This window comes from Oncorhynchus nerka, linkage group LG12 (genome assembly GCF_034236695.1).
Source record: "Oncorhynchus nerka isolate Pitt River linkage group LG12, Oner_Uvic_2.0, whole genome shotgun sequence".
Classification (NCBI taxonomy): domain Eukaryota; kingdom Metazoa; phylum Chordata; class Actinopteri; order Salmoniformes; family Salmonidae; genus Oncorhynchus; species Oncorhynchus nerka.
The window spans coordinates 58,420,779-58,444,611 of record NC_088407.1 but is presented as its reverse complement, the minus strand read 5'-3'; the positions used below and the strand labels follow the sequence as shown (position 1 = coordinate 58,444,611).

The 23,833-nt window shown below is 44.2% G+C and overlaps 1 protein-coding gene across 6 annotated transcripts in view; it reads right to left on the bottom strand.

The window, feature by feature from the left end:
* Positions 1-23,833, bottom strand: part of LOC115138449 (pleckstrin homology domain-containing family G member 3-like) — a 55,491-nt gene that overhangs the window by 30,553 nt on the left and 1,105 nt on the right. For 3 of the 6 annotated variants that reach the window (XM_065025678.1, XM_065025679.1, XM_065025680.1), the window contains exon 1: positions 3,021-3,216. In XM_065025678.1, the coding sequence (XP_064881750.1) occupies positions 3,021-3,201 (181 nt within the window). In that variant the 5' untranslated portion in view covers positions 3,202-3,216. Of the gene's footprint in view, positions 1-3,020; positions 3,217-12,411; positions 12,480-21,934; positions 22,105-23,701; positions 23,784-23,833 lie in introns of those variants that run through there. The other 3 variants (XM_065025681.1, XM_065025682.1, XM_065025683.1) reach the window with 3 other exon arrangements.

Sequence of the window (23,833 nt, the reverse complement as noted above, 5' to 3'; positions counted from 1 at the left end):
GCACTCCACAAGGAGACTGCCTGTTACGCGAATGCAGTAAGCCAAGGTAAGTTGCTAGCTAGCATTAAACTTATCTTAAAGTAAGTAAAATATTACTTATTAACTACACATGGTTGATGATATTACTAGATATTATCTAGTGTCCTGTATTGCATATAATCTGACTGAGTATACAAGTATCTGACTGAGCGGTGGTAGGCAGAAGCAGGCGACATTCATTCAAACAACATTCATTCAAACATTCATTCAAACAGCACTTTCGTGCGTTTTGCCAGCACCTCTTCGTTGTCCATCAAGCATTGCGCTGTTCATGACTTCAAGCCTATCAACTCCCGAGATGAGGCTGGTGTAACCGAAGTGAAATGGCTAGCTAGTTGGCGCGCCAATAGCGTTTCAAATGTCACTCGCTCTGAGCCTTGGAGTGGTTGTTTCCCTTCCTCTGCATGGGTAACGCTGCTTCGAGGGTGGCTATTGTCGTTGTGTTCCTGGTTCGAGCCCAGGGAGGAGCGAGGAGAGGGACGGAAGCTATACTGTTACACCGGCAATAGTAAAGTGCCTATAAGAACATCCAATAGTCAAAGGTTAATAAAATACAAATCGTATAGAGGGAATAGTCCTATAATAACTACAACCTAAAACTTCATACCTGGGAATATTGAAGACTCATGTTAAAAGGAACCACACGCTTTCATATGTTCTCATGTTCTGAGCAAGGAACTGAAACGTTAGCTTTCTTACATAGCACATATTGCACTTTTACTTTCTTCTCCAACACTTTGTTTTTGCATTATTTAAACCAAATTGAACATGTTTCATTATTTGTTTGAGGCCAAATTGATTTTATTGATGTATTATATCAAGTTAAAATAAGTGTTCATTCAGTATTGTTGTAATTGTCATTATTACAAATAAATAAAAATGTTAAAAATATATTTTTAAAAACCAACAAAAATACGGCCGATTAATCGGTATCGGCTTTTTTGGTCCTCCAATAAATCGGTATCGGCGTTGAAAAATCATAATCGGTCGACCTCTAAGAGCAGATATTTAACAGAGTTTCTGGAAATCATGGTCACAAACAGATGGAGATTTTACAGAAATGTGTAACTTTTAATCTGCAGTTATTCCATTAAAATGTGTTTTTGTCAAATGTTCTGTGTAACTTGTTAAAGTAGTCCTTGTGCATAGAGTTGTAGGATTTGTTAAAACTCTGAAATCAAATGGTTTTTAAATTTGGCATAGATTTTTTTGTGAAAAATCTTAGTGCAATTCCGTTATCGTGGAATTGCCCCAAGGTCGTTTTAGTCCAATTCTGTTTGAGGCTACCAATTGAATACAATCATTAATCTAGTCAAACAGAAGTATTAACCAAGTCAAGGTTAAAAACAGAGTATAGTATTTGGAGTATATTTTAGCCTAGGCCTCACCTTCAACAATACAGAGTTACAAAGTATGACCTCTGTTTCAAATAGCTACAGTATGACAGAGGAATAAGTAAAAAATAAGTCACATTGTAACACACAGTACAAGGGATTACATCTGATCAACTGCTTCTGTCTGAACGGAGTATTATGGGCTGTTTCATTAATCACCCTGTTGAGGTAAAATAGCTGACATGCCTGCTGTATTCATTCTGAACCCCTAGCTGTAATTATTTGAATTCCTGGTTGCTACAGCCTATTAAACCAAAGTTAAACTTCACAGACTACTGAATGTAAATGCCACAAGCATGACCTCTGTTACTTCTTGGAGTCCACAGCCCGGCCCCTGGGAAGCTATAGTTCAACTTATTAGAACACTGTTCAACAGTATCATCTATGGGAATGGGGCCTGCATGTTTTTGACTACTGAACAATGTCAGGCATCTTAACAAATGAGAATTACAGGTCCATGAGATTTCTCTTTGAGCCAAACCAGGTCTAGTTCGAAGAAGAGCTCTGGGCCCGTTTTCCTGAAAGCTTCTTAATGCTAAATTCATTGTTAGAAACAATGGTTCTAATGATGAAGTTATCCTTAAGATACTTTTGGCCCTGGTAATTTATGGCGAGTACAGCACTAGTATGGTATTTCCACAGACTGAGATGAAGGCGAGATGTTCTGAACGGTCACTGAGTAATCAGACAGTCTAGAACAGGTGTAATCTACAGATGTTTCCATTTCAGCTTTCATTCGTCAGGTTGACACCATAAAACTCATATGACCCTGTCTGTTTGTGATGACAAGATTGATGTCAACGACATACAGTACCAAATAAGGTAGACATGTACTGTAGTTCTGACAAGGATGTTGTTCTGACAACACCTTGTTGTTCACCTTCACACTGAGCATGCAAATTGTCTCTCAGTAAAGAAATCCCTCAATGGGACATTTCACTGACAGCATGACATTTGTCTGTCTTGTCAAAGAGCACTATAAATCAAATATGAGAAATAATCCCTAATTTTCTCACATGGTCCCTGTGATACAATAGGATTAATTCCCATCAGGAAGCTTTTTTCTTTTTCCAACAACAACTTTTGTTCACATCACTGAGAAGACTGCACTACCTGTCGGTTTCAAAACATTGCGAGATTGACATGTGGACGTTTGCAAACCAACCTGCTCTGGCTTCCATGTTCATATGTAAATTCTACATTGGACAAAGGGTTGTTTTTCCTCATGGGCTATATTTACAGCCCAGTCAAAGCAGTTGCTATGGAGAGACTCAGAGCTCTTAGACAGTTCTATCTAAGACACATTACACAACATGTCCCGCCTTCCATAGGAGGAACTGATTACATAGGTTAAAATGACTCAATGCAAAGATGTCAGATAATAAATAACTAAAGGGTATAAAAAAAACATAAGATAACAGAAGGGCCTAAATCGATCCATAGTGATGTTGAAACTAAACTAAAACTGGGATTAAACCATGACAATTATACTTTTGATAGAGTTTCTAATAATATCTTATAAATTGAAAAATACACCTCAGAACAAATATTCAAATGAAACGTACTTTGTAGAATCTCTGGACATACCTTTAACAAAAGAGTACAGTGACTTGGTCCTCACCACCCAGGTCCTCACGATGACGAAGGTGAGAAATTCCAATGTTGTCCTAAGTCTGAGACATCCCACCCTTATTAGGCACGCAAGTATAAACTCCCTTCTGCTCACCTCCAATCTACTGAACCGCAGTAGAGTCGGGGAAACTTTCATCTGATCAGTGAGCACCTTCCCTCTGTGCCAGACACACCCCTATGACTCTACATCTGCAGCTAGCACCCCTCACATCCAGTCAGATGTTTCCTTATGAACAAAAGTGGACCGCATAATGGATACTTGGTAGTCATCATAATCCTTATGTTGTTTGATAGGAAACCCTCTCCATTACAAGGGACCCATCTTCATCCTTGAATGTTTCTAACCAAATCAGGAGCTAGGACAGAGGAACATGAGTGTCCGTCTCCAACATCCAGAATGCAAATCCCTCTCCCTCTAGTTGCATGGGCACCTTTGAAAACAGAGGAATATGTCCTCTTCGCTCTCTAAAGAGGTTGAGAGCATGAGGCACTCTGTCTCCAACACCATAGTGTTAAACAGTTCTCCTGATCCCTGGACTCATTTCCCGTTGCGGTCTGATATTTGCATGCAAGTGGCATGGTGTTCGCCAGGATGAAAATTAACCATATATAAAAGTCCCTTCATTGTGCGTGTCCTTCCTCCTAAGCAGACACCAATGTGGCCCCACCTATTCTGTTAGTACTACTTCACATAGTTGTTCTTCTAAATCATCCTGACTCATGTATCAAATGAAGCTGCGTGATTATTGAAGAAGGTGAATCATGTCCAACAAGGCCTTGTGATTTTGTACCAGACATTGACTGAAACTACAGAGCACTCTGCTGGACACAGAATAAATATTGGATCTTATTCACACCGTTGAGGCAAGGGCTCACAAAATGGCAAACTGCCCTGCCAGACAGCTTATTATACAACCTTTGTTGTAAAATCCCAAGAACTTGAACATTTTGTTCCCTTTGTTATGCTTTGATTCATAAGAATAGTTATAATCCAAGATCAAGTTAAACCCTGTCAAAACAAGTTGTAGAAATACTTGAGGAATTTACAGTTCACATGTCCATGAGCACGATATTTACGTTCCTGAATAACTGCTGCAAGGCATTCTTGATTTCTTTACATGGGTTTCTCTTGACTGTGCATTCATAATGTGAATATCTAGCGGAGAATCCCTTCTAGCCATAAAGGGGACCTCCTCAAGCCACAAACTGGAAAATCCAACCCTCTGATTGAACGATGACTACTTTTTGTATGTTGTCATTCACTCACAGGAAACATCTCCTGTGGATCCGAAGGTGCCCCTTATATCGGTTAACTGATCCTTTCAGAGTCAAGGGCTTGGCGTCACCCTGTTTTGCTATAGGATAAAGCCAAGAATGGCATTTCTCTCTACATCTCAATGACCGCTTCAATGCCCCAATATTCCTCCATCCTTTAACACACACCCATACAACCCTGGCAGGGGTTATCAGTTCCTCCACAGAGATCAGACAAAAGGAACATGGGGTGTCTGGGGTTTATCCCCTTGGGAAAGACTCCTCCCCACTTGGCTGTGGTGAAAGCTCCCCAGGAAGCAGCATATGCACAGAGATTGAAGCTGAGGATTAGTCATAAGTCTACATCATCATCGTGCACATTGCAACTAAAGGATAGGAAAAACTCAATACCATAGCCATGAATCATCACTAGCGAAAAGACAATGATTCCGATTTCTTTCTTAAAATTTGTATTACAACTTGTTATTTTTTACATTTTGTATTTGGGCTTTTGTAATTAAGAATTGAATATCGTACTACATTGTTGAGGGGAGTAAACCAGTATGCAATCTCTTTCTTGCTTCTAGACTTTGTTTTATTTACACTTTACTTTTACCTCTAAAAAGGACATTAAATGGGATGTTAATGATTAGCTTGGAGGTCAGTAAATAAACCCGAATAGCAGCAGTGACTGAGGCTGAGCACACATAACCTGAACCTGCATTCCACACGAAATGTCAAAGTCAGAGATCTAGCTAGTTGTTGGTAAGTTTGGAGAACTCCTGCGCTTACAAGTGAAACTGTTTGTGGTTGACATTTTTTCCTAAGACACCGCTTATCCTTCAGACCTGTTCTTAAATATTTGAAAGTTCACTGTACACTTGTTTAATGTGCATTCTTCCATTTCAGTTACCTGGTTCCTGACAAGGAAACAGGTAAATCGCAACTGTCAATTATATACATTCACACTATAATTTCCCACCAACTTATTCTGGAGTAGATACCTGAGAACTCAAACAAACCTTGTATTTTACAGTGATAAGACTGAATTGGGGGACAAGGGAAACATTTCTCTGCACTGCACCCCCATTCCAATACTAATAAGGGAAGGAGAAAGTGGTTGAAAGAGATTCAAAGTTTTAAAAGACACTTCTGTTCAAAAGACCCTGATTTAATCCTGTTAGTTTACTTGCAAAGCAACGTTTGAGGGGTGAAGGATCCAGCAGTGCCAAATTGACCTCAGTGCACAGGCATGTGATGATCCACTTATAAGACTCCATTCAACATGACCCCCAAAGAGCCACTTCAGCTGGGGTTTATTTAAAGTCCCATTTCCTCTGGACAACACACGCCATCTGGGTCTGATGGAGGTCCGAGGTGTGAGCACATTGTAAACTTTACCACCAGGCAGTGTGTCTACAGACAGGCCCATTAGCACTTCCCTGCAGAGTGAGCCCCACTGAGAGAGGGCAACATTCTGGGGGACAGCTGGGCAGAGAGGAGAAGTTGAGGGGGGTCAGGGAGGGATGTCCTGGGAGTTCCCTTGAGCCCTTCCAGGACATGCAGCATAAGTTCTCAACTGAGGTTAACTGACAGATATCACACAGGAAAAGGAAACAACTCCAAATACAAGCAGCATCATATCACAGAGGAAACTAAATGTGGGGTTTTCTAAATGGAACAAGATTCTGGAGAGCTTTTTTTAACAGACAGCACAATAACAAGGCGAACTTCCCCAGACCTTGGAATGAGACTCAAGAGTCTATGACTAACTTGCGTAATCTACTGGAAGAGTTCTGGGTGGAATGTAATTGTAAGGGGCAGTAAAATCATTCACATTGAAATGAATCAATGTGACTGATTGTGGGGAGTGGGAGGCAGGGTCCTGAACAATGCAGTGGAAGACATTGAATGTAGTGCTATATAAATGCCTTGGCAACAAAAGAGCTCAGACCTGATCCTTTTCACCATCTGCCCAAAAACATTGATGAATAGGAGGTTATCTGTGTCCATCTTACAGTTTGTGTTGCATAGCTTGGTCCCAGATCTGTATGTGCAGTCTATAGGTCATGGCATGACAGTAATATAAGAGTTGGCTGAAGCACATACAGATCTGGACTGGGTCAGACTAAAAGTCACTGTCAGTGCCACTGAATGAGACTAGCATTAAAACACTTTCTAAGCAGTCTCCACGTGGGACCAGTATGCATGTCACCGGATCTGGTGCAGCCAGCTAACCTATGGCTGACTGATAGAAGAGCAGAATGAGGGGTAAAAGAGTTAAGCTCTGGAGGCCCCATTAACAAGCAGCACTCAGAGAGGAGCAGTCATCCCTGCCTGGCCAGGTCACCACAGTCTGTAGCCCCAGGCCCACTGGGCTGGAAAAGCTGCTGCTTGGACTGGTTCCCATCGAATTCCTCAGTCTCCTACCCCTTTAAAGCTCCATACATTCTGCAAACACAGCTACATTATAATTCCAGTCCTCATTACTAAGTAGGTCAGGTGTAGCTCTCATCTATGGCACCCTGGTCCTGAGGTTTGTTGGTACTGGGTTCAGACAGGTTGTTCCATCAGCAGCTTCACACAGCGGTGCTTTAGCTTTCATACAGCATGGAGATATTGACTCATACCCATTTGGTTTGTTCGTTTGCTTAGAAGAAGTCAGAGTTTGCTTGGGAGGATAATGCACTAACAATTGATCTAAAAACACAGATAAACATCAAACAAAGAAAGCTTAAACAATGCTAGAATGTTGTTTTACTTCCTCCATTCAGCCAACAGTGTATATGACTGTGTATATTAAAACATTTCAGCTGATATATCAAATGAAATAAAGCCATCTTGTAGCAGAAGCAGACTATTGAACCCAGGGTTTGTCCCATGCTAGCCATGTCAGGTGTACGGTAATTGTAAAGCTGTAACCAGTAAAACCAATCCCCCAGATGTTCTTTCAGCTGAGTGGTCATGTTATAAACCTTTGGGCTCTTTTGACCCTAGAGGTGAATTTGAGCGGGATAGTCACGACAATGACAGACTTCATTGTTGGAGCGAGCGGAGCGAGCGGTCGCATCTGCACTCGGTCCGCAGGTAGTATTACATTTCATTACATTTCATTATAGTACAACGGTTTGATTTGTCTAATCTTAGCAATTTCTTCCTAGCTAGCTACACAGCCGTCTTTGTATCATAGATAATTGCGTAATTATCGTATTTCGTCGTCCTAACGCAGTCTACACTGCCCTGCAGCTAGCCAGCTAGCTAACGTCCACCGTTAGCTAGTCCACCGTCTACCGATTAGCAGCACAACTATTACACTCAACTGAACGACTTGATTAGTGTAGTGTTAGCTAGCTACATAGTTGTCTTTGCTGTCTTCGTACCCAAGATAATTGTGTAGTTTAGAGTGTGTAGTTTTATGTCGTCCTTAACATAGGAGACTCTGCTAGCTAGCCAACAGCTAGCCAACGTCTACCGAACAGAACTTCTGCACTCAACAATCTGGGTCGCATTTCGCTTCGCTCCACAGGTAGTATCACATTTTTCATTTCATTTCATTACAGTACAACGGCTTGATTTGTTTGATCGTAGCTAGCTACATAGCTAGCTACATAGCCGTCTTTGTATCAAAGATAATTGTGTAGTCTAGAGCGATTTCCTAGGTTAGCTAGCCAGCTATTGTCGTTCTTTAACGCAACGTAACGTAATCAACACTGCTAGCTAGCCAGCTAGCCCCGAATAGCAGCACAGTAGAAACTATTACACTCAACGGAACGACTTGATTAGTGTAGTGTCAACAACGCAGCCAATGCCAGCTAGCCTACTTAGTCAACAACGCAGCCTCTGCCAGCTAGCCTACTTCAGCAGTACTGTATCATTTTAATCATTTTAGTCAATAAGATTCTTGCTACGTAAGCTTAACTCTCTGAACACTCGTGACGTGTAGTCCACTTGTCATTCCAATCTCCTTTGCATTAGCGTAGCCTCTTGTGTAGCCTGTCAACTATGTGTCTGTCTATCCCTGTTCTCTCCTCTCTGCACAGACCATACAAACGCTCCACACCGCGTGGCCGCGGCCACCCTAATCTGGTGGTCCCAGCGCGCACGACCCACGTGGAGTTCCAGGTCTCCGGTAGCCTCTGGAACTGCCGATCTGCGGCCAACAAGGCAGAGTTCATCTCCGCCTATGTCTCCCTCCAGTCCCTCGACTTCTTGGCACTGACGGAAACATGGATCACCACAGACAACACTGCTACTCCTACTGCTCTCTCTTCGTCTGCCCACGTGTTCTCGCACACCCCGAGAGCTTCTGGTCAGCGGGGTGGTGGCACCGGGATCCTCATCTCTCCCAAGTGGTCATTCTCTCTTTCTCCCCTTACCAATCTGTCTATCGCCTCCTTTGAATTCCATGCTGTCACAGTTACCAGCCCTTTCAAGCTTAACATCCTTATCATTTATCGCCCTCCAGGTTCCCTCGGAGAGTTCATCAATGAGCTTGATGCCTTGATAAGCTCCTTTCCTGAGGACGGCTCACCTCTCACAGTTCTGGGCGACTTTAACCTCCCCACGCCTACCTTTGACTCATTCCTCTCTGCCTCCTTCTTTCCACTCCTCTCCTCTTTTGACCTCACCCTCTCACCTTCCCCCCTACTCACAAGGCAGGAAATACGCTCGACCTCATCTTTACTAGATGCTGTTCTTCCACTAACCTCGTTGCAACTCCCCTCCAAGTCTCCGACCACTACCTTGTATCCTTCTCCCTCTCGCTCTCATCCAACACTTCCCACACTGCCCCTACTCGGATGGTATCGCGCCGTCCCAACCTTCGCTCTCTCTCCCCGCTACTCTCTCCTCTTCCATCCTATCATCTCTTCCCTCTGCTCAAACCTTCTCCAACCTATCTCCTGATTCTGCCTCCTCAACCCTCCTCTCCTCCCTTTCTGCATCCTTTGACTCTCTATGTCCCCTATCCTCCAGGCCGGCTCGGTCCTCCCCTCCCGCTCCGTGGCTCGACGACTCATTGCGAGCTCACAGAACAGGGCTCCGGGCAGCCGAGCGGAAATGGAGGAAAACTCGCCTCCCTGCGGACCTGACATCCTTTCACTCCCTCCTCTCTACATTTTCCTCTTCTCTCTCTGCTGCTAAAGCCACTTTCTACCACTCTAAATTCCAAGCATCTGCCTCTAACCCTAGGAAGCTCTTTGCAACCTTCTCCTCCCTCCTGAATCCTCCTCCCCTTCCCCCTCCTCCCTCTCTGCAGATGACTTCGTCAACCATTTTGAAAAGAAGGTCGACGACATCCGATCCTCGTTTGCTAAGTCAAACGACACCGCTGGTTCTGCTCACACTGCCCTACCCTGTGCTCTGACCTCTTTCTCCCTCTCTCTCCAGATGAAATCTCGCGTCTTGTGACGGCCGGCCGCCCTACAACCTGCCCGCTTGACCCTATCCCCTCCTCTCTTCTCCAGACCATTTCCGGAGACCTCCTCCCTTACCTCACCTCGCTCATCAACTCATCCCTGACCGCTGGCTACGTCCCTTCCGTCTTCAAGAGAGCGAGAGTTGCACCCTTCTGAAAAAACCTACACTCGATCCCTCCGATGTCAACAACTACAGACCAGTATCCCTTCTTTCTTTTCTCTCCAAAACTCTTGAACGTGCCGTCCTTGGCCAGCTCTCCCGCTATCTCTCTCAGAATGACCTTCTTGATCCAAATCAGTCAGGTTTCAAGACTAGTCATTCAACTGAGACTGCTCTTCTCTGTATCACGGAGGCGCTCCGCACTGCTAAAGCTAACTCTCTCTCCTCTGCTCTCATCCTTCTAGACCTATCGGCTGCCTTCGATACTGTGAACCATCAGATCCTCCTCTCCACCCTCTCCGAGTTGGGCATCTCCGGCGCGGCCCACGCTTGATTGCGTCCTACCTGACAGGTCGCTCCTACCAGGTGGCGTGGCGAGAATCCGTCTCCACACCACGTGCTCTCACCACTGGTGTCCCCCAGGGCTCTGTTCTAGGCCCTCTCCTATTCTCGCTATACACCAAGTCACTTGGCTCTGTCATAACCTCACATGGTCTCTCCTATCATTGCTATGCAGACGACACACAATTAATCTTCTCCTTTCCCCCTTCTGATGACCAGGTGGCTAATCGCATCTCTGCATGTCTGGCAGACATATCCGTGTGGATGACGGATCACCACCTCAAGCTGAACCTCGGCAAGACGGAGCTGCTCTTCCTCCCGGGAAGGACTGCCCGTTCCATGATCTCGCCATCACGGTTGACAACTCCATTGTGTCCTCCTCCCAGAGCGCTAAGAACCTTGGCGTGATCCTGGACAACACCCTGTCGTTCTCAACTAACATCAAGGCGGTGGCCCGTTCCTGTAGGTTCATGCTCTACAACATCCGCAGAGTACGACCCTGCCTCACACAGGAAGCGGCGCAGGTCCTAATCCAGGCACTTGTCATCTCCCGTCTGGATTACTGCAACTCGCTGTTGGCTGGGCTCCCTGCCTGTGCCATTAAACCCCTACAACTCATCCAGAACGCCGCAGCCCGTCTGGTGTTCAACCTTCCCAAGTTCTCTCACGTCACCCCGCTCCTCCGCTCCCTCCACTGGCTTCCAGTTGAAGCTCGCATCCGCTACAAGACCATGGTGCTTGCCTACGGAGCTGTGAGGGGAACGGCACCTCAGTACCTCCAGGCTCTGATCAGGCCCTACACCCAAACAAGGGCACTGCGTTCATCCACCTCTGGCCTGCTCGCCTCCCTACCACTGAGGAAGTACAGTTCCCGCTCAGCCCAGTCAAAACTGTTCGCTGCTCTGGCCCCCAATGGTGGAACAAACTCCCTCACGACGCCAGGACAGCGGAGTCAATCACCACCTTCCGGAGACACCTGAAACCCCACCTCTTTAAGGAATACCTAGGATAGGATAAAGTAATCCCTCTCACCCCCCTCCCCCTGAAAAGATTTAGATGCACTACTGTTCCACTGGAGGTCATAAGGTGAATGCACCAATTTGTAAGTCGCTCTGGATAAGAGCGTCTGCTAAATGACTTAAATGTAAATGTTTACCTTTCAACACACATTCCTCTTGCCTCTTCACTTCGACCAATCATTACCTCAAAAGAGAGAGACAGCATTCCAAGCTGCCTGTTAACAGTTATCCATCCAAAGCAGGAGACAAATCGAAAACTCCACACACTAGTCCAAATGAGCAGCAAGATATTTTTTTAACTACAATATGAGGGTGGGCTAAATCAAAAGTTGAGATTTGTTTTAGAGGCTTCAATTGTGAAGGTAGTCTGAATGCAGTCTGAGCTATAGGCAGTCTGATGGAACGGGACAACTCCTCATGAGGGCGGCACACGTCCCCCCCCCTCCCAGCCACTGGCCTCTTTTGGCCGTGGTGGTGGCAAAGGGACGGGTGGGGAGGAAAAACAGAGCCATTGACACATTGGCATTCTTCAGCCAGAGTGAAAGCTCAGTGCCAAAATGTATTCAGTGGAGAAGGGGGGGGGCATTGTGGACACAGGCAAGTTCTTTTACTGAAGATAATTAGCAATTGAAATACCATGGAATTTAAGGAAGCACCCCCCACCATGCAGGTCAGCTACATATGCTGGCCAAAGAATAATCATTGTTTTGGAGTCAGACACATCCTGATCCTTGTTTTGGTCTGAGCTATGCAGAAGGGGCAGTCCAGCTCCGGAATCACACAAAGCACCGCTCTGCCAGGTCAGCCCTGACAGACTGTGGGCAGGGAATTCATGGGTCTCTGAGCTCTGCTTTTCCAATCCTTCAGATGTCCTTTATTCTGCAGATTTCTAGCCCTTTCCACCTACCCATGCAGTACTTTGGCTGACGGCAAATAATCTGCAATTTTGGATTAGAATGCCCTTCTATCAATGTTACATTAGCTCTCCAATGCCGGGACGCAAAACAAACATTACATTAAGTTAAAGGAGGTTAGTAATGGACTTTGAGCTGTAGACTGCCAAGTGATCATTGTTTGCCAGTGCATCTGAGATGTCACATACTGTACAACTAACTATAAAAAGGTCAATAAGATGTTAAAAAGGCTGGTCTTACCTTCCCCCATTGGGCCCTTATGGAGAGTACTGTGGGACTCCTCTGGCATGGCACTCAGGCCTCAGGACCTGCCAAGACAGAACAGAGTCAGGTCTCAAGTCAGCACAAGTGGACTCATTGTAGTAAAATTAACATGAAACTTAAGCTTTCACATAATAATGCAACTCTGTTTTATTTTTTAACTAGGCAAGGCAGTTAAGAACAAATTCTTATTTTCAATGACGGCCAAGGAACAGTGGGTTAACTGCCTGTTCAGGGGCAGAATGACAGATTTGTACCTTGTCAGCTCGGGGGTTTGAACTTGTAACCTTCTGGCTACTAGTCCAACACTCTAACCACTCGACTACCCTGCCTCCCCGGCAGCAACAAAACAAAACATTTTGTTCCTCTGATGTATGGCCAATGTTGTGATGCCCTGTTGTCAGTCGCCTCAATCTAGATTCTACATTCCATAGTATTGATCACAGCATGTCCATCTCCCAGAAGATGATCACCAGAATCAGAGGTGTATACCTTTCCCATTGCTCAGCTGCCCCAGTTATGTGCTTGTTACACCACCACAAACTCATTCATTCCCCACTCCTCTAAGCTTGCACAGGTGTGGGGAAAACTAGCTGGATTCTTATCAGCATTTAATAGAGAAATTCCTCACATTCCACTGATTACTGCATGGTTAGTCTGTGTTTGAGTGGCTGGCACAAGCTCTGACGTATGGGGCTCCAGAGGGCTTTGTATATTCCTGAGATTACAACATGAGCTCATACCAGACCAGTGACTGGAAGTCTGGGGGAGTGACATGAGACAGAGCTGGAGGGTCCTAGCTGGGATGAGACATCCAAATGCTGCAGCCACCTGAAGAAAAGGTTGACGGGAATGGTGAAATTCAGTCAAATTAAAGCCTTACAGTAACCAAACCACAAAAACATTTTCAATAGCTAGCAACCCTCTTCCATAAATTGCCCTTTGAATTAGTAAGGGCAAGGATTTAAATGCATCTAAAGCTCTTTTTCAGGAATAATTGTTCAGGCTACACAGGTTGACACAGGAGGCTGTTGAGGTGAGAACGGCTCATAATAATGGCCAGAATGGAGCAAATGGAAACCATATGTTTGATACCATTCCACCTATTCCGCTGCAGCCATTAGCAAGAGCCCATTCTCCCCAATTACAGTGCCACCAACCGCCTATGGTTGGGAACTTAAAACACAGTGGCCTGCAGTTAAGTTTGGCCCTCATCATGCCAAAGTACTTTGGTCTTACTGATGAGGAGTGTCACCGCCAGGCCCAGCCACCCTGCCAGTTTCCCACATCACTGCTTCTTTCCCTCATCACTGCTTATATCCCTCCTTAAATCAAATGAATACAAAATACTGGGCCTGAGAACTCGTCTCCTGTGATTCCTAGTAAGCTTCCATCTTTCAAACAATCACATATTTCACCGCAGCTAGATTGGAGAGGCAGGAATTTGTCAGGGATTAGTATCATGCACTGTTCCGAGGGCAATCTGTGGCCATTGCCCTGAGCAAGCTGACTCGCTGAGGCCAAGCCCACTGCCACGGGAGTTGGTCAACTATGTTGCACAGGAACGCTGGGAGAAAACAAGACCCCTGCTCAACACATTATATTCACTTGTTTAACAGTGAGAAGTGTGCCTGCAGCGCCTAGTGCATTGAGCTACTGAACAAATTCACTTTCGATAGGTCTGGAACACTGACCTCAGAGCTAACCCAGCTGAATAACCATGACTACACTAATCTCTGAACCCTCACCTGGTAAATGAGTGGATAGACAAGAAAAAAAAATGTCGAAGGTCGACCTCTATTAAGACACACGTTCAAAAGTTTGGGGTCACTTAGAAATGTCCTCGTCTTTGAAAGAAAAGCACATGTCCATTAAAATAACATCAAATTGATCAGAAATACAGTGTAGACATTGTTAATGTTGTAAATGACTATTGTAGCTGGAAACGGCTGATTTTTAATTGAATATCTACACAGGCGTACAGAGGCTCATTCTCAGCAACCATCACTCCTGTGTTCCAATAGCATGTTGTGTTAGCTAATCCATGTTTAGCATTTTAAAAGGCTAATTGATCATTAGAAAACCTTAGACTAACTACAACCTAAACTATAAATTCACAGCGTCATTTCATTAGCGTGAAATTCCCCATGTACAGAAACCAGAGAAAACAAACTTGGATGGAAAAATGTAATATTAATGAAGTGGTCTTCTAGCAAGAACAAGGTCAGCCGAGCAATTTATCACACCCCAACATAGTTGTACTGCGTTTTAAACTTGTATTATCCATCATCTCAGGTTTGCTGAGCTATGAAAACTGTAAATCACTATTTTCATAAAAGGTGGGAAGCACAGCTTCCTTCAAATCCTTAGGAAAACACTAGCCAGGCTGACACAGTCATGTGAAGGGGGCCCCTTGTGCTGGAGCCAGCCTTCGTTACACACAAATGGATAGCATTTGTTCCCACAGCTGATAAGTGTGTTAGCCGCAACCTGAACCTCCCTTCTGGAGATCTGGAGCTTGTTCTCTAAGTGGACCCAGATGCCACCACAAATAATCTAATGGTTGTTAAGTTAGAGCGCTACAATGAATCACTTGGTCTGTAATATCCCTTTCAGCAGAGTAGATAATGTCCCTTGTTCCTGTGATCTTACGGTTTCTGAGCTTGAATTCCAACTGGAAACTTTCTCCTAACAGACGACAGTTGTGACAGGCACATGTTGCCCTGAGATAGACTGTGCTCAGTTGGAGAAAGGGAGAGAATGAACATTCTAATTAAGTCACTGTATTAACTGTGTGTCCAATGCCCCACCACAAACGGATAACCATAACAAGCAGCCGACACGGTCTTCCCTGTACTCGAGACCCAACGCCTGGCATTCTTGGGGAGTGATTACTATCTGGGGAATATCATTTACCACTGACCGCTCCCAGTGTTGGAAGGGAAGTAAAACCTTGAACTATTAACAGAGGGCAGATTATGGAGGGTAAGAGAAGCACAGGCATCTCCTCTGGGTAGACATGCCACTATGTCTCTCCAGAGAGGTTTACAGACAGAGGGCACAAACTGAGCAAAAAGGAAGCGACATTTAACCAACCTGGGAATTTCCTATTGAGCACCAAGGATAACATCAATAATATTGATTTATGAACCATAGGGAATCATTTCATATCACTTACTGACTCCATAGTGCCTGGGGGAGGTATCTGTCAGGCAATGAAATACAGTGGGGTTGGAAATTATTGACAACCCTAATAAAGATGAGCGTAAATTACTATACTAAACAATTCAAATAATAAGCTATGGTATACTCAAAAACTAGGAAATTATATTATACTGAACAAAAAGATTTTTAAAAAATGCAAGGTTGGTGCCATGTCTCATGAGCTGAAAAAAAAATACACCCCCCCGGGTATCGCAGTGGTCTCGGGCACTGCATCGCAGCGCTAGCTGTGCCACCAGAGACTCTGGGTTCGCGCCCAGGCTCTGTCGCAGCCGGCCGCGACTGGGAGGTCCGTGGGGCGACGCACAATTGGCCTAGCGTCATCCGGGTTAGGCCGGTAGGGATGTCCTTGTCTCATCGCGCACCAGCGACTCATGTGGCGGGCTAGGCGCAGTGCACGCTAACCAAGGTCGCCAGGTGCACGGTGTTTCCTCCGACACATTGGTGCGGCTGGCTTCCAGGTTGGATGCGCGCTGTGTTAAGAAGCAGTGCGGCTTGGTTGGGTTGTGTTTCGGAGGACGCATGGCTCTCGACATTCGTCTCTCCCGAGCCCGTACGGGAGTTGTAGCGATGAGACAAGATAGTAACTACTAACAATTGGATACCACAAAATTGGGGAGAAAAGGGGTAAAATAAAATAAATTCCAAAAAGCTTATTTCGCTCAAGTTTCTCACAAGCTTGTTTACATCCCTGTTAGTGAGCATTTATCCTTTGCCAAGATAATCCCTCCACCTTCAAAAAAGGCTCAGTGCCATTATCCTCGCAAGGTGAGGTATTGAAAGGTATTGAAAACAGGGGTGCAAATAACTGTGATCCCTACCTTTGAGAGAAAAAAACATCTTAGTATAAAATAATTCCCCCCTTTTCTTTTTGCATACAATATAGCTCAACATTTGAAATGTTGCTAATCTTTATCGAAAGGTGTGAATCTTTCCTCTGTATGTGAATAATAGCCGAGTGAGGGAGAAATTACTTCACTTTTGGCTGCTGTGTCAGAGAGCCATTTCCTTGTTGCATATACAAGTAACTGACAAAAGAAAAGAAAATGCTTGAGTAAATGAGGGCTATAAAGTATATTGAAAGCAGACGATTCCACACAGGTGTGGTTCCTGAGTTAATTAAGCAATGAACATCCCATCATGCATAACAATGCCCAGTTCCCCATTATTTTGGCCTCCATGGCTAGAAGACATCTCAGTGACTCAGTTGCTCAATCATGTAGAGAGAACCTGCTCCCTATTACATGCAACTGTAAACATGTCTTCCCCCATGAATGATGCAGCCCCCCCAGGCCAATTGAGCGATCGCGTGTGACTAACAAATTTCAGTTAATTACTGTAGCTCCCACCTTGAGCCAATCAGTGTAATTCTGTAAATGCCAGATCTCTATGGCAAGACGCATCATTTACCCAAGTTTAGTCAAAATCGTGCCAGTTCAGCCTGAGATATCACGTGTGACTAATGTACGAACATACTAATGGCCGGGGACAGATCCACAGTCCCCTCCCCGAATTCATTGTGGGGGACAATTCACTTGGCAAATTAACGGTTTCTGCATGCGACATGAATCAATAAAACATAATAGGAGGGGGCAGGCTGAGAATACTGCAGTAGAATGTAGGCTGCTCCACCTTTCTCACAGTCAGACTACATCACATTCCCTCTCCAACAAGTTTCAAGGGATTCTGGGAATACTACACAAGTCCCTGGGGATGTCCTCATTCAGACAGAACACTGTCAGGATGTTTATATTCAGAAAGTGAAAAATAAAAAGCTAACCGAGCTGACTGAGACAGAGCCTTTATTATTTCAGTGGTAGGGCCGTGTTTATCTTGCTTGACCTCTCGCTTACCCCTGTCTACACCCACAGAGGGAAAAAAACACAATTCTCTGTGTCAGAGAATTACCCTCTTTCCCACATTACTCCTGCACTATGTCCTTGACACAGCCCACAAGAGACCAACAGCCTTTCATTCACAGGAGAACACAATAAACCAGACACATAGGCGCACTCGATTTCAATCAAACCAGCTCCTTCTAGAATAGCATCTTCGTAACCTTCGACTTCTCCCAGACATTTAACATATGGGTTGTTCCACCTCAAAAAGCACTAGAAAATAGGTTCAGATCCTTATATTATTTTGATCTAAAAAATAAAGCAAGTAGATTTATTTAAAAATGGGCTATTGAAATAAGATTAATATAATTTTCAATAAATATAGTACCCAACATCCGATTTAGACCAAACTTCCTCCTAAAAATGAGTAAGACATTAGGAATCCCCCAAAATTAAAATGCCCCTCAAGGACCCCCCACACCAATCCCACCTAAACAACCAGTATACAGTATCAGTTCTCTATGTCTGACAAGTAGTATGGAGCTGCAGCTCAGAGTGTTGTTTCATCATACTATGTTTTCTCCACCATTCAGAGGAATTAGTCATTGAAGTTGTTAGGTTTAAGTCCCATCATACATCCTGACTAGATGGTGCCATTCCTGCGAGTTGGTGAACAAATTGTGAAGAATCCCCCCCCATTCCACCTCAAACTGCAAAATGATCTCATCACCCACCATCTCAGATTGTTCTGAAATCATTTTTGAAGTTAGAAACAGATAGGATTAATATTGCGGAAATGCTAATCTTATTGATTGCACACAAATTGGCCATTTAACAGATTTTTATAATCAGGGGTGAAAGTAAACTGGTAAGGTCCGGTATTGCGTCCCGGTGAAACATAAGCCTATCTCAATAATTAACACAGAATGCCAAGAAAACTATAGGCTATTACACCATTATTTTACATGACCATGTCAGCCACATTAAACATTTGCGAATAGACTTAACCGGGTGGTATACGCTCCAAATTGCATTGTGGTTTGATGAGAACACATACATTTTGCCAAGGCAGAGATTAGTGGCTGTAGGGCCTCCAGAGTGGCGCACTGGATTTCAGTGCTAACTGTGCCACAAGAGATCCTGGTTCGAGTCCCGGCCGTGACTGGTTCGCAGGCGGCCGTGACTGGGAGACCCATGGGGCGGCGCACAATTGGCCTAGTGCTGTCAGGGTTAGGGAAGTGTTTGGCTGGCTGCGTTCTTGTCCCATCGAGCACTAGCAATTCCTGTGGCGGGCAGGGCACAATAGGTGCACAGTCGCCAGGTGCATGGTGTTTCCTCTGACACATTGGTGCGGCTGGCTTCCGGGTTAAGCGGGCATTGTGTCAAGAAGCAGTGCGGCTTGGCTAGGTTTCGGGGGAGGACGCATGGCTCTTGACCTTCTCCTCTGCTGAGTCCATACAGGAATTGCAGCGATAGAACAATTGGATACCATGAAATTGGGGAGGAAAAAATAAAAGATGATACGGAGACACACATACGGACAGCATTGGACACGTGAATTGAAGCTACAAGTGTAGGCCTAATAACGAAATCGCAGAACAAACATTACGTTTAGGTGTTTTGTAAAAGAAGTCTCTTTCCATTAATCAAATTGCAGATGCACACTGCACTGTTTGTTTGGATGCTGGAATTATTTTGTGCGGGTAGCCTACAAGGAGTGCTTTTTTAAAGTGATGAAAACATGACTGGTTGTGCTAATGCCACATTAAAATGGTAATACATGTAAAAAGTTAAGGGGGGTTGGACCCGTACTGGTTAGAAATAAAATCTACTTTCACCCATGCATCTTCTTCCTAACAATGACATGAGGAATGCATCCCCCCCAAAATGTATGCCCCCCACATCCCATGCCAAGCCCACCCAAACCACCAGTATCAGTTCTCTGTTTCTGACAAGTACTATGAGGCTGCGGATCAGAGTAATGTTTCTTCATACTATGTAATTAAAAAATGTGTAATTTCCCAGTCAATTTGTTGATGATTTTTTATCCCCTGTTCAGAGAAATTAGTGATTGAAGTTATTAGGTTTATGTCCACTCATACATTCTGATACTACCAAGCTCTGTTCCTGCTATTATGTGAAAAAAGTGAACAATCTGAGATTGTGGGCATCATGGCTTGCTGAAATGACATGGCACGACCCATACGAACTCTTTACTTTGGGCAGCTTTGTACACTGAACAAAAATATAAATGCAATAAGTGTTGGTCCCATGTTTCATGAGCTGAAATAAAAGCCCAGAAATGTTCCAGTTGCACACAAAAAGCTTATAACTCTCAAATTGTTCAGATTTGTTTACATCCCTGTTAGTGTGCATTTATCCTTTGCCAAGATAATCCATCCACCTTAGAAAAAGTCTCAGTGCCATTATCCTCGCAAGGTGAGGTATTGAAAGCTATTGAAAACAGGGGTTCAAATCATTTATGGTTTAGATAGGTAAATGAACATACCTAATGAGTGGAAAATGCTGTCTTCGTCATTGGCAAGTTAGGACGTTACTGGTGAAGAACTGGACTTACGTACGCAATATTTTTAAATGTTGTATGCTTCACTGTCTGATGCCACAGAGGGAAGTGGTCCCCCATAATGTTCTGCAGCATGAAACTTACCATGAATATGACTGCCAATAGATAAATCTCACAGTGGAAGGCCATTCCTTCTCTTGCTAGAACAAAAGTGGTACCTGCTACGTACCGACCCAGTAGCAACAAACCTATCGATTCTACTTGTCGTGGCCAACAACTTGACTTTGAGCCAATCAGAGAGCACAAACCCCCACGACATTGAGCCATAAAAAATAAAAAAAATAATCTCAGTACACAACAGACGAGCCAGTCACACTTCATATACAATGTAGGCTATGGGATGGTAGGTAGCTAAGCGCACAGACAATGCACACAACACTAAATACTTCCTCCAAGCTAGCTAACCACTTTAGCTGACCATGCTGGTCATTTATGAACATTTGAACATCTTGGCCATGTTCTGTTATAATCTTCACCCGGCACAGCCAGAAGAGGACTGGCCTCCCCACATAGCCTGGTTCCTCTCTAGGTTTTTCCTAGCCACTGTACTTCTACACCTGCATTGCTTGCTGTTTGGGGTTTTAGGCTGGGTTTCTGTACAGCACTTTGAGATATCAGCTGATGTACAAAGGGCTATATAAATAAATTTGATTTAGCTAGTATTGACATAACTAGCTAATCCATTATGATTCCATTTTCATGAAACAGCTGCCAAGTTAGTGCAGTGTTCTTAGCTAGCTAGCTATGTTGTGCTAGCTGGTGCATATGCTAACACTAGCTACCTAAGCATTTGGTTATGTGCTGGCAGTGGCAGTACAGGATGTGGCCATCTGGCTAGTATCTACAAGGCCTTTCTACAAAATAGCAACATTATCACAGATAGCTTTGAATTTAGACCATAAGCAATAGTCATGGATATGCATTGTCCAACACCACCACTGCCACCTTCTGGTTTGGAGTATTTTTACAAGGCTGAGTGGCTGACAACTTTCAAGGTCTTTGCTGTTTGAACACAAAAGAGATTTAACAGTGTCGGCAGTCAGAGGTGCTAAGTATTGTTGGCAGGCAAACATTTAACAATCCTACCTCTGTCTGAGCTTTACCATGTTTTGAGAGGAGAGGGGAAGCCTGCCGGTCAAACTTAAAGGGCAAGTCCTTAAACTGAGATAGAGTCTGATTTAAGTGCAGTTTTATAGCACTGTCAACGTTATGATGGCACAAACACTCCCTCTGACCTCAGATCTCCAGTCCTAAATCACACTCCACTTTCAAAGCAGGCTAATGTTTATCTTCTAAGTTGACCTCTAACTCTGTGCGGAATCCTAACTCAAACTTTGGAGCCCAGGAGGGGAAAACCCTCAATGTTTTCCACTTTGACATTGCATGTGATAGTTCTCATTTTCAATTAAGTGTATTCAGAACCAACGCAGTCTTGTTTAGTCCTGAAATATATTGAATAAGGTGTTGAGTCAGACATGACCAAAATCTATTATCCAACATTAACCCTAACCCATGGACAAGGCTAAGCACATCTTTGTACTTTTTCATGCAACACCAAACTAAGCTACTGTTGACCACCAAATAACATGCGAGGTTTGTTTGTCCAGAAACAGACTTATGCAAGGCTCTTGGTGGTTTACTAAGATATCTATAGACGTAAATGCTTGAGTCATTTTGCGAGTGAGATAAGGGGCATGAGTTGAGAGACGTGTGAAAGTCACCCTTTCTCTCTGCAGCTCAGCCCTTATCAGTGCGACTATCAGGAAGCAGAGAGAGCTAGAGCAACCCAGTGTTCTGTGTAATGTGTACATACAACAGGTTGCATCTGTACAACAGGCTAGTAGAGAACAAGACGTACCGGTCTGTGCCACCGACAAGGAACAGTGCATCTCCTCCCAGAAGAACCATAAGACACTTCACCCAGTGTTGCCCAGTACTGAAGATATTCAATGGAAGTAGGTTAAGTGCTTTCTACTTGGAATGGACAACACTCTTCATGGGGGTCCATAGGGTGATCGTTTATCTATACTGAACAAAAATATAAAAACAACAATTTCAAAGATTTGACTGAGTTACACAGTTCAAATAAGGAAATTAGTAAATTTAAATAAATTCATTAGGCCCTAATCTATGGATTTCACATGACTGGGAATACAGATACCTTTAAAAAAATAAAAAATAAAAAGTAGGGGGATGGTGCAGAAAACTAGTCAGTATGTGGTGTGACCACCATTTGCTTCATTCAGCGCAACATCTCTGTCGCATAGAGTTGATCAGGCTGTTGATTGTGGCCTGTGGAATGTTGTCCCACTCCTCTTCAATGGCTGTGCGAAGTTGCTGGATATTGGCGGGAACTGGAACACGCTGTCGTACACGTCGATCCAGAGCATCCCAACCATGCTCGATGGGTGACATGTCTGGTGAGCGTGCAGGCCATGGAAGAACTAGGACATTTTCAGATTAAAGGAATTGTGTACAGATCCTTGCGACATGGAGACGTGCATTATCCTGAAACATGAGGTGATGGTGGCGGATATAAATGGCACGACAATGGGCCTTAGGAGCAAGTCATGGTATCTCTGTGCATTCAAATTGCCATAGAGAAAATGCAAATTGGGTTTGTTGTCCGTACCTTGTGCCTGTCCATACCCCCACCATGGGGCACTCAGTTCACATCAACAAACCACTCGCCCACACAACGCCATACACACAGTCTACCATATGCCCGGTACAGTTGAAACCAGGATTAATCCGTGAAGAGCACACTTCTCCAGTGCGTCAGTGGCCTTCGAAGTTGAGCATTTGTCCACTGAAGTCGGTTATGACGCCGAACTGCAGACAGGTCAAGACCCTGCCGAGGACGACGAGCGCGCAGATGAGCTTCCCTGAGACTGTTTCAGACAGTTTGGCAGAAATTCTTCAGTTGTCCAAACCCACAGTTTCATCCGCTGTCCAGGTGGCTGGACGATCCTGCAGGTAAAGAAGCTGGATGTGCATCCAGGCCTGGCACAATTACACGTGGTTTGCGGTTGTGAGGCGGTTGGACGTACTGCCAAATTCTCTAAAACAATGTTGGAGACAGCTTATGGTAGAGAAATTATCATTAAATTCTCTGTCAAAAGCTCTGGTGGGCATTCCTGCAGTTAGCATGCCAATTGTACACTCCCTCAAAACTTGAGACATCTGTGGCATTGTGTTGTGACAAAACTGCACAGTTAAGAGTGGTCTTTTGTACCCCGCACAAGGTGCACCTGTATAATGATCATACTGTTAAATCAGCTTCTTGATATGCCACACCTGTCAGCTGGATGGATTATCTTGGCAAAAGAGAAATGCCCACTAAAGGCGTCAGCATGCTTCAGTTTAGCTGGCGGCTAGCCAAATTCATCCAGGCGAACCGAACGAGTGCGCTTGCAAACGAGGAAAAAAGAGCAATAGTTCTGTTTATCCATTTTGAGACAGCGTAGCCAGTAAACACTTCCTCAAAATGGTCAATTCATTTAAGATAACATCAATTAATGACATGAGTTTTTGCCAAGGATATCTTATTTATGCAATTTTACATTAATTAAGATGTTTGGTGCAGTATTTCTCAATGAAAAATGTGCATGAAAATGAGTTGTACCTTGTTGAATGACAAAGACTTGATTGAAGAATCCCTACTGTTAACCAATCACTGACGAAGGTGCGTAGACTTCAGCTTGCCTCTAGAAAAAATGTTTGCCCAAACAAGTCAAATGGACTTTTCATGAACCTT